Raw genomic sequence first — 14,324 nt, 5'->3', positions numbered from 1 at the left:
TACATACTTGATAAGCTTTTTTCTGAAGATCATACTGATAACCATTCTTCAATGGCTATTTTTCTGTTAACTCCTTTCTCCAACTTTTCAGGAAACCAACATAACATCCTTTATGTTCCTATTGATCAAGTATGTAAAATGAAACCCTTAGTACCAAGTTTTACTGCAGCCAGTGATTAAAAAACAAATAAATATAGGCCCTGATTCCCACTTAGACCACTCTGGCAGTTTAAAGAGGCCTTAAAGTGGATGTAAATGTTTCAAAAGTTCTGTTTATTAATTTTTATGACAAATACTGTGTCTGAATTTGTAAATATTGGTAGAATGGTATAACTGAACATAGGGTTTAAGTGTGGCTTAAGTGGTGCATAGATGATATGTGCTGACCTCATGCACAGGACTGAATTTGACCCTTAGAGAAGACTACCCTTCTCCCCATCATCAATGATTCCTTTTATTCTTACATTGTTCCTTCTTTTATAATTCTCTGTACCATTAGTTTTAAAGATCCCACCGTGTCCCTCTCTCTCTATTTGCTTGATTCTGGTGGGCATATTCAGTGTCTCCTCTGCAGTCTCTACTACACTGGATTCAGTAGTGCTGACCTTCTCATCCAGGTCTGCCAAGTGGGGTTTTTTGGGGGGAGGCGGGGTTGTTTTGTTAATATCTAGTAGTTTGGAGTGAATATCAGCAATGCCTGCCTTGATCTCTCTTAGTAACTCATTCGTATCCATTTTTGTAGCGGGAAGGGTGGGTGCCTGTATGCCATCTTGTCTCCATCAGTGAGTCAAGACAAATACACCCAAGCAGTCAGACTATTGTTTCATTCTGCATAATAGGTTTAGAGATCTCGTTCCTTTTCTGCTAGTAGTGACTGGATTCTTTCACATGACTTTTAAGTTTGGATGACAATCTTGGGGACCCTATACAGGTGGATTCTGCAGCTGCCCACTCCAAACTGGGAGCATAAACTGCCATCAGCGACAAAAATTTCCCACCCAACATTCCACCTCCATCCCTTACTGCAGTTTTTGGATAGGTGGAATCCTAATTTGAATGGGCTTATATAAGCAAGAAGGAACTATGGGTAAACATAATACACTATAAATTGTGACTCTAGTTATTCACCTGATTAAACCTCTACCTAAAATGACTCCATTAGTACAGCAGACCCTGGCTAAAACTAATAATCTACACACTTCATAATTCACACTCAGAAATGGTGGTCTCTCCGTTCTTCTCAGGGAAGATTTCATGGCTGGAATCCTCTAGTGGGGTCTATTACTGTGTCTTCATTACTTTAACTGAATTTTATATAGTGTGTTTACTATGAAATTTCAAATAATCAAAACTAGACTTTCTGTTCAATTCAATCAGATTGTACTGTAATTTAAACTTGCTGTTTTATTGTGCCAACCAGTGAAAGGTAGAAAGTGATAAGAACCACAATTTTTTTCAGTTAAACTCAAGAGTTAAACCTATATATTTACCACTATGACATTTCATTATACTGCTGCCACTGGCCCTTTTAAAGCAGTGCAATACTGAAATTACACTCTCCCTCTTAAAACGTGAGTTTGCCTGAGATCACATGTCAGGATTTGGGCCCTGATCCCACAAGCCTGTAGCATGATGAGATCATTTTGGCATGCATGCAAATCTCCACTGAAGTCAGTGGGGCTCCCCGTGAGTGCAACAGCCTCCCCACATGCTACGTGTTGCAGAATGGGAACCACAATGTTTACCTCTACAAACCACCCCCTTCCTTCTTTATTTTATAAGAGGCAATGGCTTTTCACTCATATGGATACTATTCTACTGTCTTCCCAGATTGAAACAAACAAAACACCACTGTAAAGGCAGATTTGTGATCTATTGTACACAGCTGTAAAGTACAGAGAAGTACAAACAATGATAATTAGATCAAATGGCAAAGTACAGGCAAGGGACTTCAATATGAAAGCTCATTGGTTTGTGTTCTAGGATGCTACAGCTTTATTTCCCATTTTAAAGGTCAGATAAAGAATAACTTCAATATACAGGGGTTAAGCAAAGGATCAATTTACAGCATATTTTTTCCTGTGGGTAAGGGGGAGAGGGAACAGAGATTACTCTAATCTCATATCATTGACCCAGAACGTGTTGCTAGGCAGGTGGCTGGGGACTGCGTCAAAACCCTTTCATGGATAAGTCTCTAAAGAGTTTCCACTGAATGTCACTACGGGTGCTAGTGATGTATAAATGCAAATACAGAGGAAAAGGGAAGGAAAAGCATCAGTAGTAAACATAATTTAGCTTGAAGAATCCACGACAAACTATACTAAACTATGAATTTTACAGGACAAGTAGTTACATTATTTAAAAGGAGTAAACTGTTTGTTGGTTAGTTTTCTACCCTGCTTTTCATTAAAGTGAACCATTCCATTATTACCCTATATGTATTACAAAAACTCAGGCAAGATGGTATCCCCTCAGTATAATACTGGAATGGCTTTCTTAACATTTTCAATCATGTCAAAAATGTTATTTCCCAAACTGCATTGTTTGACGGCCCCAAAGGTAAAAATGTACTTCAGATTAATAAAAGACAAACATAATGGACAGAATCAAGGGGCATGGATACCTTTCAAGGCCCAGGAGTGAGTTTACCTTGCACTATTACTTCAACACTAAGATCCCTTCACTACTAATCAATAGTGTGTGTGGAGTACAAAATATAAAAAAAGACAGAATGTGGACTCAGAGAAACTCGAAACAGTCTACACACCAATGCTGGCATGTTGAAATATGTGTTAAATGGTTTTGCATTTGGGGCTCTGCTGTGGTGGATGCTCTTTGGAGAAAAGTGTAGGTTTCAGACCTGTAAAGAACATCCTAGAGTAGCAATTCACAGTACGTAAACACACAGAATGATTAAAGAAACATATTCCTCCAACTTGCTAGTTAAAATAAACTTATTTTTTTCTTTAAAAAAGGAAATGCAATGGAATACCTTTTCTGAGAGGAGAAAACACGTGCAGGCATTTTGTGAATAACACCTCTTGGTTATAAGGACCTAGACTACAGAACAACCGTACTGAAAATGTTATAGAGAATAATAAAACGGAGAGCAAAGAACTAGGGATGAATTTTGTAGGGATATCCTTGACCACCTAAGGCTTCAGTGTGACAGAAACTCTACACTTCCAATGAGCTGGAGGACTGAGAAGCAGACAGCCACACAGCTGGATTCTGGGCTATTTAATTATTTAACTATTTGTTGTTATTAATTATTATTATTATACTAGTGCCTCAAAGCCCAAACCAAGTTCTGGGCTCCACTGTGGAAGGCACTGTACAAACACATAGTAAGATACAGTTCCTGCTCCAAACTGATTACAATCTAAATAAATAAGACAGACAAAGGATGGGAGAAAAGTAGGATTATTATCCCTGTTTTCTTCTTGCACCCCCTCAGCAGCATGGAGGAGGCCTGCCCAGGCAGACAGTGAGTAGATATTGCTAAGGGGTTCCCCAGGGGGTTTGTACACAGAGTAAATTCACAAGTGCCAAACAATGTTTAGGAAGGCAGGTATTAGCATGTTTGAAGGATTGTTTGGCCTAAGGCCTCCTTACTCAGTTTTATTATGCAAATGCAATTCCTTTACAGCAAAATCTACTTAGCCAGACTTTGCCCAGTTGGTCAGAATTTGGCCTAATAAGAGAAAACAGGAACTACACAGCAAGATACTCCAAGAGGCAATGTGGAAGTTACAAAAGTTCTGTACCCAGTAAAATATGTAGCAACATGACATGGGGAAATAAACAAATGCATAGAAGAAACATCAAAATCTGGAAACTATATTACTGCTATAAAACACTCAGTTTAATCATATGGAAATAAGGCCACCTATCTACAAAAAATACAGCTAGTCTTGTGACAAATTAGAATAAAAGTAATTATGCAGTTTTGTCATATATGTGTCGGTCCTAAGATATTAGAGAGACAAGATGGGGTGAGGTAGTATCCTGGTGCAGTAAAAGTATTACCTCACCCATCTTGTCTCTTTAATAAAAGTAGCTGTCATGAGTCAACATTGGGTCATCAAGAAAATTGGAAAATGGGAGGAGGAGACATTTAGGTGATTTAATGAAAACTACACTTTCTCGATTCGTAGTCATAGAAGTCCTTCAATTGATCCAGACAAACGCATACAGACAAAGCAGACGAAGGCATATTACCTTGCTTTGCGAATGTACAGCTGGGGACAATGTTGGTGCCTGTGGCACACAAACAAAGTAAAGTCCACATCAACTATCGAACCTGGAACACTCATCATCCGCTCAAAAAAAGTTCCTAAGCCTGGGCCTAAGAATGACAAAAACAAGTTAAAAACTATCAAGGAATTTCACCAAGAAATTTTTTAACCCATTAGAAGAACTGTTGGAGCAAAATATGGTTTCAAATTTAGGCCATGATACTGCACTATGATCTACTGCCATGGCAAATCAGGACCATACACTGTTAGCCTTTTTATGTAATGTTAAGCAATATAGCTGAGATTATGCTATTTGAAGTATAAAATGGTATGTTAGGATTGGTTCTTCCACAGGTCTATAGGACAATCACTTCCGTTAATATGCTGAAAACCATGCAATTGTATTAATCATAATGATACTTAAGACTACAATGGTTGTTTAAAGATTAAAATAATATTAAATAAACTCTTACCTAAATCCACATGACTTGGTACAAAAAGAAGAATAAAGTGCACTTCTGGTACTGCATTAAAAACTGTCCTGGACAAACAATATAACTTTATTTAGTCTCAGTAACTACACATCAAATTTAGCAGCAAATCTCTTAATGAAAGAAACTTTGCTCTCCAGTGCCTATATCTTCCCTCATAAATGCACATGGCTAAAAAATTAAAATGTGATTTCTCAAAAAAGATTATATGAAAATTATTAAGGCCTTTTCACTCTTTTTTCAACCCCATTTCTCTCTTTAATCTCCTAATCCTTTGATTTCATATAGCTTTCTTTTTATATCAGTTCCCCAGTGGTGAAAAATTAAAGATGGCAGATCTCTGCTGGCAGATATTTGACCTGGCATCTGGATGAGCTGGCTTTTACAGTTACTCTGTAACTGTAAAACTGACAGCAACAGCACCAAATGCAATTTACTCTGTTTATGTAGGGATGCTGTGCACTGAATCACATTAATTTAAGCAGCACTTTCTTGTTTGTGATTTGAGCTAGCACTCTGCTGTATTGTATTATTTCTGCTGCATAGTCTGTACCTAACAAACATTTCAAAGAATAACCTGCAGACAATGATTTTTCAGAAATAGCCACAGCTTTTAGGCTTCCTGCACAACTGTGCACCATGAACCTTCTCCCTCCACTCAAAAAAATCAATTTGTCCCAATCACTGCATGATATTTATGTCAAGAATAATAGCAAAAGATATAGCAAGAGATTACACTGTTAGGAAAATATGTTCAGAACTGTAAGAGTCTAGCTTTGAAATCTAGAATGTATATCAGGCTACACACAGTTGTGTCATGTCGTGTCACATACTGAAATTAAGAAATTCAGTTAATTTTTTTTAATATTTACCTTTAAGCTTTTTTTGTTACATGACCATCTTTTAATTCCACAGTCTCTACAGATGAGAGTTAGCAGGAAACTGTACATGCTTCCCTATGCATCAATTTACACATCAACTCACCTAATGATTTCTTGGGCACATCCAACCGCATATTCATCATTTGCCACAAAAAGATGCATAAACAGTGTATTCAGAGGCTATAGTAAAAAGAAACGAATGAATTAAATAAAATAGGATAATGCATGTAGTGTTTTTTTAATTAATTAAAATATTAATTTACAAATTTAATTGCCGATCCTGTCAGTACATACTTATGTGAGTAACTCGACACACATAAGTAGCTTCATTGACTAAATGGGACTAACTGCATGGGTAAATTTACTCATGTGTATAAGTGTTTGCAGGAGCGGGGTCTTAATGATTGGATTTGTGTCTCTCTCTATGCAGTAAATTAACCAAAAAAAAAAAACGAGAAAACTTGACTTACACTCAAGTTTAATATTACAGTTATAAATTTTAAGCACCAGAGCTACATTTTTAATTTAACAAAACTTGATTGAAAAAAGTTTGTAATTTCTTTATACTAAGAGCAAATGCCATCCACAGCCTCAGAAACAACTCTGACATCATAATCAAAAAGGCTGACAAAGGAGGTGCTGTTGTCATCATGAATAGGTCGGAACATGAACAAGAGGCTGCTCGGCAGCTCTCCAACACCACTTTCTACAAGCCATTACCTTCTGATCCCACTGAGGGTTACCAAAAGAAACTACAGCATTTGCTCAAGAAACTCCCTGAAAAAGCACAAGAACAAATCCGCACAGACACACCCCTGGAACCCCGACCTGGGATATTCTATCTGCTACCCAAGATCCATAAACCTGGAAATCCTGGGCGCCCCATCATCTCAGGCATTGGCACTCTGACAGCAGGATTGTCTGGCTATGTAGACTCCCTCCTCAGGCCCTACACTACCAGCTATCTTCGAGACACCACTGACTTCCTGAGGAAACTACAATCCATCGGTGATCTTCCTGATAACATCATCCTGGCCACTATGGATGTAGAAGCCCTCTACACCAACATTCCACACAAAGATGGACTACAAGCCGTCAGGAACACTATCCCCGATAATGTCACGGCTAACCTGGGTAGCTGAACTTTGTGACTTTGTCCTTACCCATAACTATTTCACATTTGAGGACAATGTATACCTTCAAATCAGCGACACTGCTACGGGTACCCGCATGGCCCCACCGTATGCCAACATTTTTATGGCTGACTTAGAACAACTCTTCCTCAGCTCTTGTCCCCTAATGCCCCTACTCTACTTGCACTACATTGATGACATCTTCATCATCTGGATCCATGGAAAAGAAGCCCTTGAGGAATTCCACCATGATTTCAACAATTTCCATCCCACCATCAACCTCAGCCTGGACCAGTCCACACAAGAGATCCACTTCCTGGACACTACGGTGCTAATAAGTGATGGTCACATAAACACCACCCTATACTGGAAACCTACTGACCACTATTCCTACCTACATGCCTCCAGCTTTCACACAGACCACATCACACGATCCATTGTCTACAGCCAAGCTCTACGATACAACCGCATTTGCTCCTACCCCTCAGACAGAGACAAATGCCTACAAGATTTCTATCAAGCATTCTTACAACTACAATACCCACCTGCTGAAGTGAAGAAACAAATTGACAGAGCCAGAAGAGGACCCCGAAGTCACCTACTACAGAACAGGCCCAACAAAGAAAATAACAGAACGCCACTCGCCGTCATCTTCAGCCCCCAACTAAAACCTCTCCAACGCATCATCAAGGATCTACAACCTATCCTGAAGGACGACCCATCGCTCTCCCAAATCTTGGGAGACAGGCCAGTCCTTGCCTACAGACAGCCCCCCAGCCTGAAGCAAATACTCACCAGCAACCACACACCACACAACAGAACCACTAAACCAGGAACCTATCCTTGCAACAAAGCCCGTTGCCAACTGTGTCTACATATTTATTCAGGGGACACCATCATAGGGCCTAATCACATCAGCCACACTATCAGAGGCTCATTCATCTGCACATCTACCAATGTGATATATGCCATCATGTGCCAGCAATGCCCCTGTGCCATGTACATTGATCAAACTGGACAGTCTCTACGTAAAAGAATAAATGGACACAAATCAGATGTCAAGAATTATAACATTCATAAACCAGTCGGAGAACACTTGAATCTCTCTGGTCACTCGATTTCTCACCTAAAAGTGGCTATTCTTCAACAAAAAGACTTCAGAAACAGACTCCAAGGAGAAACTGCTGAATTGGAATTAATTTGCAAATTGGATACAATTAACTTAGGCTTGAATAGAGATTGGGAGTGGTTGAGTCATTACACAAAGTAAAACTATTTCCCCTTGTTTATTCCCCGCCCTCTCCCCCCCCCCCAACACTGTTCCTCAGACATTCTTGTTAACTGCTGGAAATGGCCCACCTTGATTATCACTACAAAGGGTTTTCTCCCCCCCACCCATCCCACTCTCCTGCTAGTAATAGCTCATCTTAAGTGATCACTCTCCTTACAGTGTGCATGATAAACACCCATTTTTTCATGTTCTGTGTGTATATAAATCTCCTCACTGTATTTTCCACTGAATGCATCCGATGAAGTGAGCTGTAGCTCATGAAAGTTTATGCTCAAATAAATTTGTTAGTTTCTAAGGTGCCACAAGTACTCCTTTTCTTTTTGCGAATACAGACTAACACGGCTGCTATTCTGAAACATTTCTAAAACAGTTATTCTGTAAAATGAGTACCAAAAACAATGCTACCATATGAAGATGTACGAATTGCCTGAATAATTCACATGTTGCTTGGCTATTCTTTACGTAATGCAGCCATCCCAAATTCATGCCAATCAAACCTTTACACTATATCAACATATATTATCTAGATGCATGTTTACCTCTCCATCTAAAGTAGGGTCAGTCTAAAGATTCATATTTGGCATATAGAGCTCTGCAGAGCTAACCTCACAAATGTCAACCAGAGGAGTACTCCTGAAGTGGAGAGGAAAACTACAATTCGCTCAGGAGTGTTGTCCTTACATCCTTATTTCTGGATCAGGACCATAAAGCACTTTTTAAATGACATATCCTCAATTTCAAAAAATCCTCTTTTTAAAAATATACGGGTTCTTCTGTTTTTTGCCCATGTTCAGAAAGGACTTCAGGGCAGGCATGGGAGCAATAACATCACACATGCTCAAGCTTTCTCTTTTCCACCTTTTCTCTGGACACACTTCTGCCAGCTGTCTCTTCAGGTTCAGTTACAGCTTTGTTGATGATAATATTGGTAAGCACCCCATGCACAGCCTGGGGAAAAGCATGCACCATCAACGATACAGTGGGATCAACTATATTCAAAATACTGTCAAGTGTACAAAGAAAAACTGAAAAAACATAGTATTTTTCCCTTTAGCGTCTTCAGTTATAATAACATTAAGAGTTTCTTTTAATAACAGTATACACAACAATTTCAGATGGCAATACTGGAGTTGATAGTTTCTTTAAAACAGTTGCCTAACATCCCTAGTGGATAACATTATTGCAAGGCAGTTTGCCTATCACTTGGATAATTTCAGTGTTGCCAATCCCAGATGTTCAAAAATCATGAGATTGGCTTAACAATAATAAATTTTGGTTTCTCTATTTGCCTTCTGGGGTTTGAGCCTTTAGAATTCAAATTTTTCAGCTTTTCTCCACAACCAAAAAGGACTAGAAATTTCCTTGTCTGAAAAAAGGAAAGTAGAGATTCTCGCATAATGATTTGACTCCAGGAACTAGGGCTTTCAGAAAAATGCCAAACATAGTGAGACTCTCAATAAAATTCTAAGAGCTGGCAATACCGTAAAAACGTACAGTGCTCTAGAATGAGATGTAATGTTATAAAATCTAATATGTTATAATTTTCTAGTGTTGAGAATGTTTAGGACCCCAAGTGATGTGCCTTCAGTGAGTCAGAACATTTGTGTAGAAAAACCCATTAGCCAACTTAGTCAAACAACAAAGAAATCACTTGGAATGGAAAACAAAACAAAAATCTCCAGTAAAAGGAATACCATTTTCTACACTGATCTTCCCAAATCCCAGGAAATAGCAATACATGCAACAAGGGCAATGCATCTCTTAACATCTGTTGCAATTTAATTGTTTTCCCCCCATATTATACCAAAAATTGAACACATACAGTATTCAAAAGGAACAAAATGAAACCAAGTTGATGTCCCTCAAGTGAAAACACATCTGAAAAAATAATTACTTACTGTGCACTTTTTGTCACTGTAGTTTTCATGTAAGAATGATTCCCAATCAGCTTGATCAACAATATTCCAATTTGGATAGTCCAGAAATGCAGCATGGGCAATAACCTCATTCTTCTTATTGCTGAGTGTCACGGCAAGGTTAGCTTTTTCTCTGTGGAAACAATTTTGATTTGCAAAGGTTAAAGAAATGACAAAAAGAAGATTCAGAAAGTGATTTTAGATTTCTTAGTCTTCAAGTTAACAACTGTTCAACAGCATCATAAGGGAACCAGAGGATAGGGTTGCCGATACGCACTATACAAACACTTCCTGCCAGTAAATCCATCTTCTCTGTGGGACCAACAGAGTTTAACAATCACATTTTCAAAATTGGCCACTGATCTGGGGTCCTCTGATTTTAGACGCCCAACTTCACAGCATCACAGAAATGTAAGGCTGGAAGTGACCTGAAGAGGTCATGTAGTCCATCTGCCCAGGCTGAGGCAGGATTAAGTATACCTAGAGCATACATTTGAGACATATTGGACCCAGTTTTCCAGAGGTACAACTGCAACTCCCACTGACTTCAGCTGGAGCTGTGGGTACTTGCCACTTCTGAAAATCAAGCCCAAGAGATCTTAAGCTGGGCACAGAAACCGAGTCACCCAAAATCAGTGGCCACTTTTGAAAATATGGACCATAAAGCTGTCTCTGATTTATTACTGGGTATTTACTGACTACTCTGTTAGCCTACACATGACACAACTAGTATGTTACCCATCACTCAGGGAACAAAGGGGACAGCACCTTCTGATTCTGTGAACCTTGGATCTTCTTGCTGTAAGGCTGGAGGTGCTGGTAACTTGATGTAAGTGAGAAAGCTGTTTAGACAAAGATTGTAGCTTTTTAAAGTTAAGAATTGGACATTAGAAAGTGTATTTTATTTTGTTTTGTTTGTAACCACAACTACTGTACCTCGTTTACTCTTGCTTAGTATCACACAGTGGCACCGGAATGGGGGGGGAGGGCCAGGGCCCTCCCACTTTTTGGCAGGGGCCCAACCCCCACTCCTCTTCTTCCCCCTGAGGCCCTGTACCCCCAACCAGGCTGGCACGGCAGCTGGAGCCAAGCCGGGTCCTAGGCAGCTGTGAGGAGTCATGCCATGGACCTTCTACCTGCCCGGGTTAGGGGGGCCCAAGAGCAGCCCCCAGCCCATGTCCCTGCCTCATGGGCCCCGCACCCAGGGCAGAAGGGTCCGTGGCTCCCCACAGCTGTCCCCATGTGGCTCTTACCCAGGACCTGGCTCCGGCTGGGGGGCCACAGCCCAGCCATGGTAAGAGCCGCGAGTGCAACTGTGGGGATCCACGCTGTGGACCCTCCACCTGCCCTGGGCGGGGGCCAGCGCAGCAGGAACACAGGCCGGGGGCTGCTCTCGACCCCGACCCCACCCCAGGCAACTGAAGAATCTGTGGCTCCCGGCCGGCTCCGACTTGGGACAGGGCCTTGGGCAGAAGAGTAGAGGTAGGGGGCCCTGGCCCCTGGCCCCCCAACTTTTGGGTAGGCTCTGCCACCATTGGTATCACTTAAATCTATATTCTTTATTAAGAAACATATTCTTAGTTTTACTATGAATTATCTCAGTGCTGTTATACTGAAATAAAGTGAGAATAACAGGATACTGAGAGGTTTCAGAGTAGCAGCTGTGTTAGTCTGTATTCGCAAAAAGAAAAGGAGTACTTGTGGCACCTTAGAGACTAACAAATTTATTTGAGCATAAGCTTTCATGAGCTATAGCTCACTTTGTCGGATGCTGCATCCGACAAAGTGAGCTATAGCTCATGAAAGCTTATGCTCAAATAAATTTGTTAGTCTCTAAGGTGCCACAAGTACTCCTTTTCTTTTTGCGGATACTGAGAGAGACCTCCTTGGGGAACTTGAGAACTGGGGTTCACTGATTGTTACCTGCAAGACAAGGTTAAGACTGGCAGAGTTGCAAGGCATTTGCTGATGAGAAGGACAGACAGGTGTGGCAGGGAGCTGATACACAATCTAAGTTCCAGAAAAGCTCTCTCTTGCAGAGGCAGAGAGTTAACACAGTGGCTCATGATTCTGGGTACCTTGAGAAGAATGTCATGTATGTTCTTAAAATGTTGCTACTTACAAAAGATAGATGACATTAATCCTTCCAAAAGTTTTTTCAGTAAAATATCTGATGAGACTAATAATACCAGAAACATCATGTGATTCCGTTCTTCTGGCATTGACCACTTCTGTACGTCCTCTTGCAGAAGTTATTGCAGTCATTTTATACACTGTAGCAAAAACAAAGAAAACACTAATGTTATCTAATGAGATTGGCTTCTGCAGTGATTTCAGCCTTGAAGTTAGTATTTCTAGATGAGATTTTCAAAGGAAGGAAGGGAGTTAGGCAGTTAAATCCTAATGAAAATCAATGGGATCTGAGTGCCTAACTCCCCCAGGCTCCTCTGAAAACCACAGTCTCAAATTGGATGTAGTATAATGGTTACCACCTAAAATATTACTGAACAGTGAGGGAATGTTTTTAATGGCCTACAACTGCATGAAATGGTTTCACATTTAGTTGTAGACATTTCTATAATGCTCATCATCATAGTATCTGATGGTTTCAAACTATTTGTCCAAAAGCCAAGTTTTTAAATCAATAAGATTATTTATACTTCAGGAGGAGTGGAAGGCTTTTCTGAATAGCCCTAACCCTGGATGCAAATAAAAATCTATTTTGCAGTGCCATGTGCAGTGTGTTTGTAGTGTCCTCATAACCCATTTTGTCCTTTGTATACCTAACAGTTTCATAATAGATAATGTGACATGAATTCAGTCCAACTGTGATTAACCAACAAAAACTTAGTTACCTTTCAATTCTGTTGCCACCTAACATTAAAGTTTAAATGTATATATACCAAATAATGTCACAATTTAAAATAAAAAGCCTAAGCATTAAAGTATGAAAATGAACAGTTCAAATACCATCACAGTTTATACAATAACTCACATACAAGATTATATGTAAAATATAACACTGCCCATTCAAAAAAAAAACAAAACTTCACTATGCTCCCAATCCCCACCCAGACTCTAGCTGTAAACTAGAACAGTGGTTTTCAAACTTTTTTCTAGTGACCCAGCTGAAGAAAACTGTTGATGCCCGCGACCCAACGGAGCTGGGGATGAGGGGTTTGGGGTGTGGGAGGGGCTCAGGGGTGGGGCAGAAGGTTGGGGTGCGGGGGTGAGGGTTGCACAGTGGAGTGCAGGCTCTGGGGTTGATCAGGGGATGAGGGATTTGGGGTGCAGGAGGGGGCTCTGAGTTTGGGGTGGGCTCAGGGCTGGGGCAGGGGGTTCAAGTGCGGGAAGGGGTCAGGGCTCTGGGCTGGGGGTGCAGGCTCTGGGGTGAGGCCAGGGATGAGGCATTTGGGTGCAGGAAGGGGCACCAGGTTTGGAGGGATCAGGGCTGGCGCAGGGGATTGGGACACGGGGTTAGGGCACGGGGTTACTTCAGGCAGCTTCCAGTCAGCAGTGCAGTGGGGGTGCTAAGGCAGGCTTCCTGCCTGTCCTGGCACCGCGGACCACGCTGTGCCCCGAAAGCAGCCAGCAGCAGGTCCAGCTCCTAGGCAGAGGCACGCAAGCCTGGTTGGTGGTGCTGAGCCGCCACGACCCACCAGAGCCGCCGCGACGCAGTGCCTTACATTCCATGACCCAGTACTGGGTCATGACTCACAGTTTGAAAAACACTGGACTAGAAAAACTTTTATACTCATCCACCCTACATCATATATATTTCCAATATCAGTTGCAACCTCAGGCAAACCACCACCAGGGTTGCAAACCACCACCATCCCAAGTATGGCCCACATCATCTCAGAACATCTACCAGCACTCCTGTGTAATGTGTGCCAGAGACACCAACATCTCATATCTTCCCTTTATAGAATAGAGATGTGAGCCCACCCCAACTTCCCATTATGGTCAAGAGACCACACCGTATAGTATCATAGGTTCCAGTCCTGCAAGTTTATATTTGCGGATCTCTGTGTTCGCACTGAGACCAGTTTGTTTGAATGGGATTATATTGATGTGGTTCTCTGAGCAGAATTGAGCCTTACTGCCTGTATACATTCCAGAATCAACATCTTCCCATCCGCCAGTCCAGTATTGGGCAAAAGACCCCATCCATTGTCCCTACAGGAACTGGGAATCTCACTTTACCCTCCACATCCACCATCCTGATGAGTCAGAGACCTCACTTTCCAGATACAGACTTCGCATCCACCAATACTCATTCCATGCTACACATACATTAGAGTAGAACTAACACAGGGAAGATTAAGGGCAAAGAAGGAAGTTGGGGAGTGGAGAAGAGCTGAGACAGGGAAC

At 41.1% G+C, this 14,324-nt stretch overlaps 1 protein-coding gene across 2 annotated transcripts in view; it reads right to left on the bottom strand.

Annotated features, from left to right (window-relative positions):
• CFAP61 (cilia and flagella associated protein 61) overlaps positions 1-14,324 on the bottom strand; it is a 216,470-nt gene that overhangs the window by 196,895 nt on the left and 5,251 nt on the right. For both annotated transcript variants that reach the window (XM_084623095.1, XM_084623096.1), the window contains exons 2-6: positions 12,073-12,223; positions 9,933-10,083; positions 5,714-5,790; positions 4,712-4,779; positions 4,222-4,348 (exon numbers count right to left, since the gene is read on the bottom strand). In XM_084623095.1, coding sequence (XP_084479221.1) covers positions 4,222-4,348; positions 4,712-4,779; positions 5,714-5,790; positions 9,933-10,083; positions 12,073-12,215 — 566 coding nt within the window. In that variant the 5' untranslated portion in view covers positions 12,216-12,223. The remainder of the gene's footprint in view (positions 1-4,221; positions 4,349-4,711; positions 4,780-5,713; positions 5,791-9,932; positions 10,084-12,072; positions 12,224-14,324) is intronic.

The sequence above is a fragment of the Lepidochelys olivacea genome, assembly GCF_965140295.1.
Source record: "Lepidochelys olivacea isolate rLepOli2 genome assembly, chromosome: 3".
Classification (NCBI taxonomy): Eukaryota; Metazoa; Chordata; order Testudines; family Cheloniidae; genus Lepidochelys; species Lepidochelys olivacea.
Note: the sequence above shows the minus strand (reverse complement) of the source record. Positions and strands in the feature narration are given on the sequence as shown.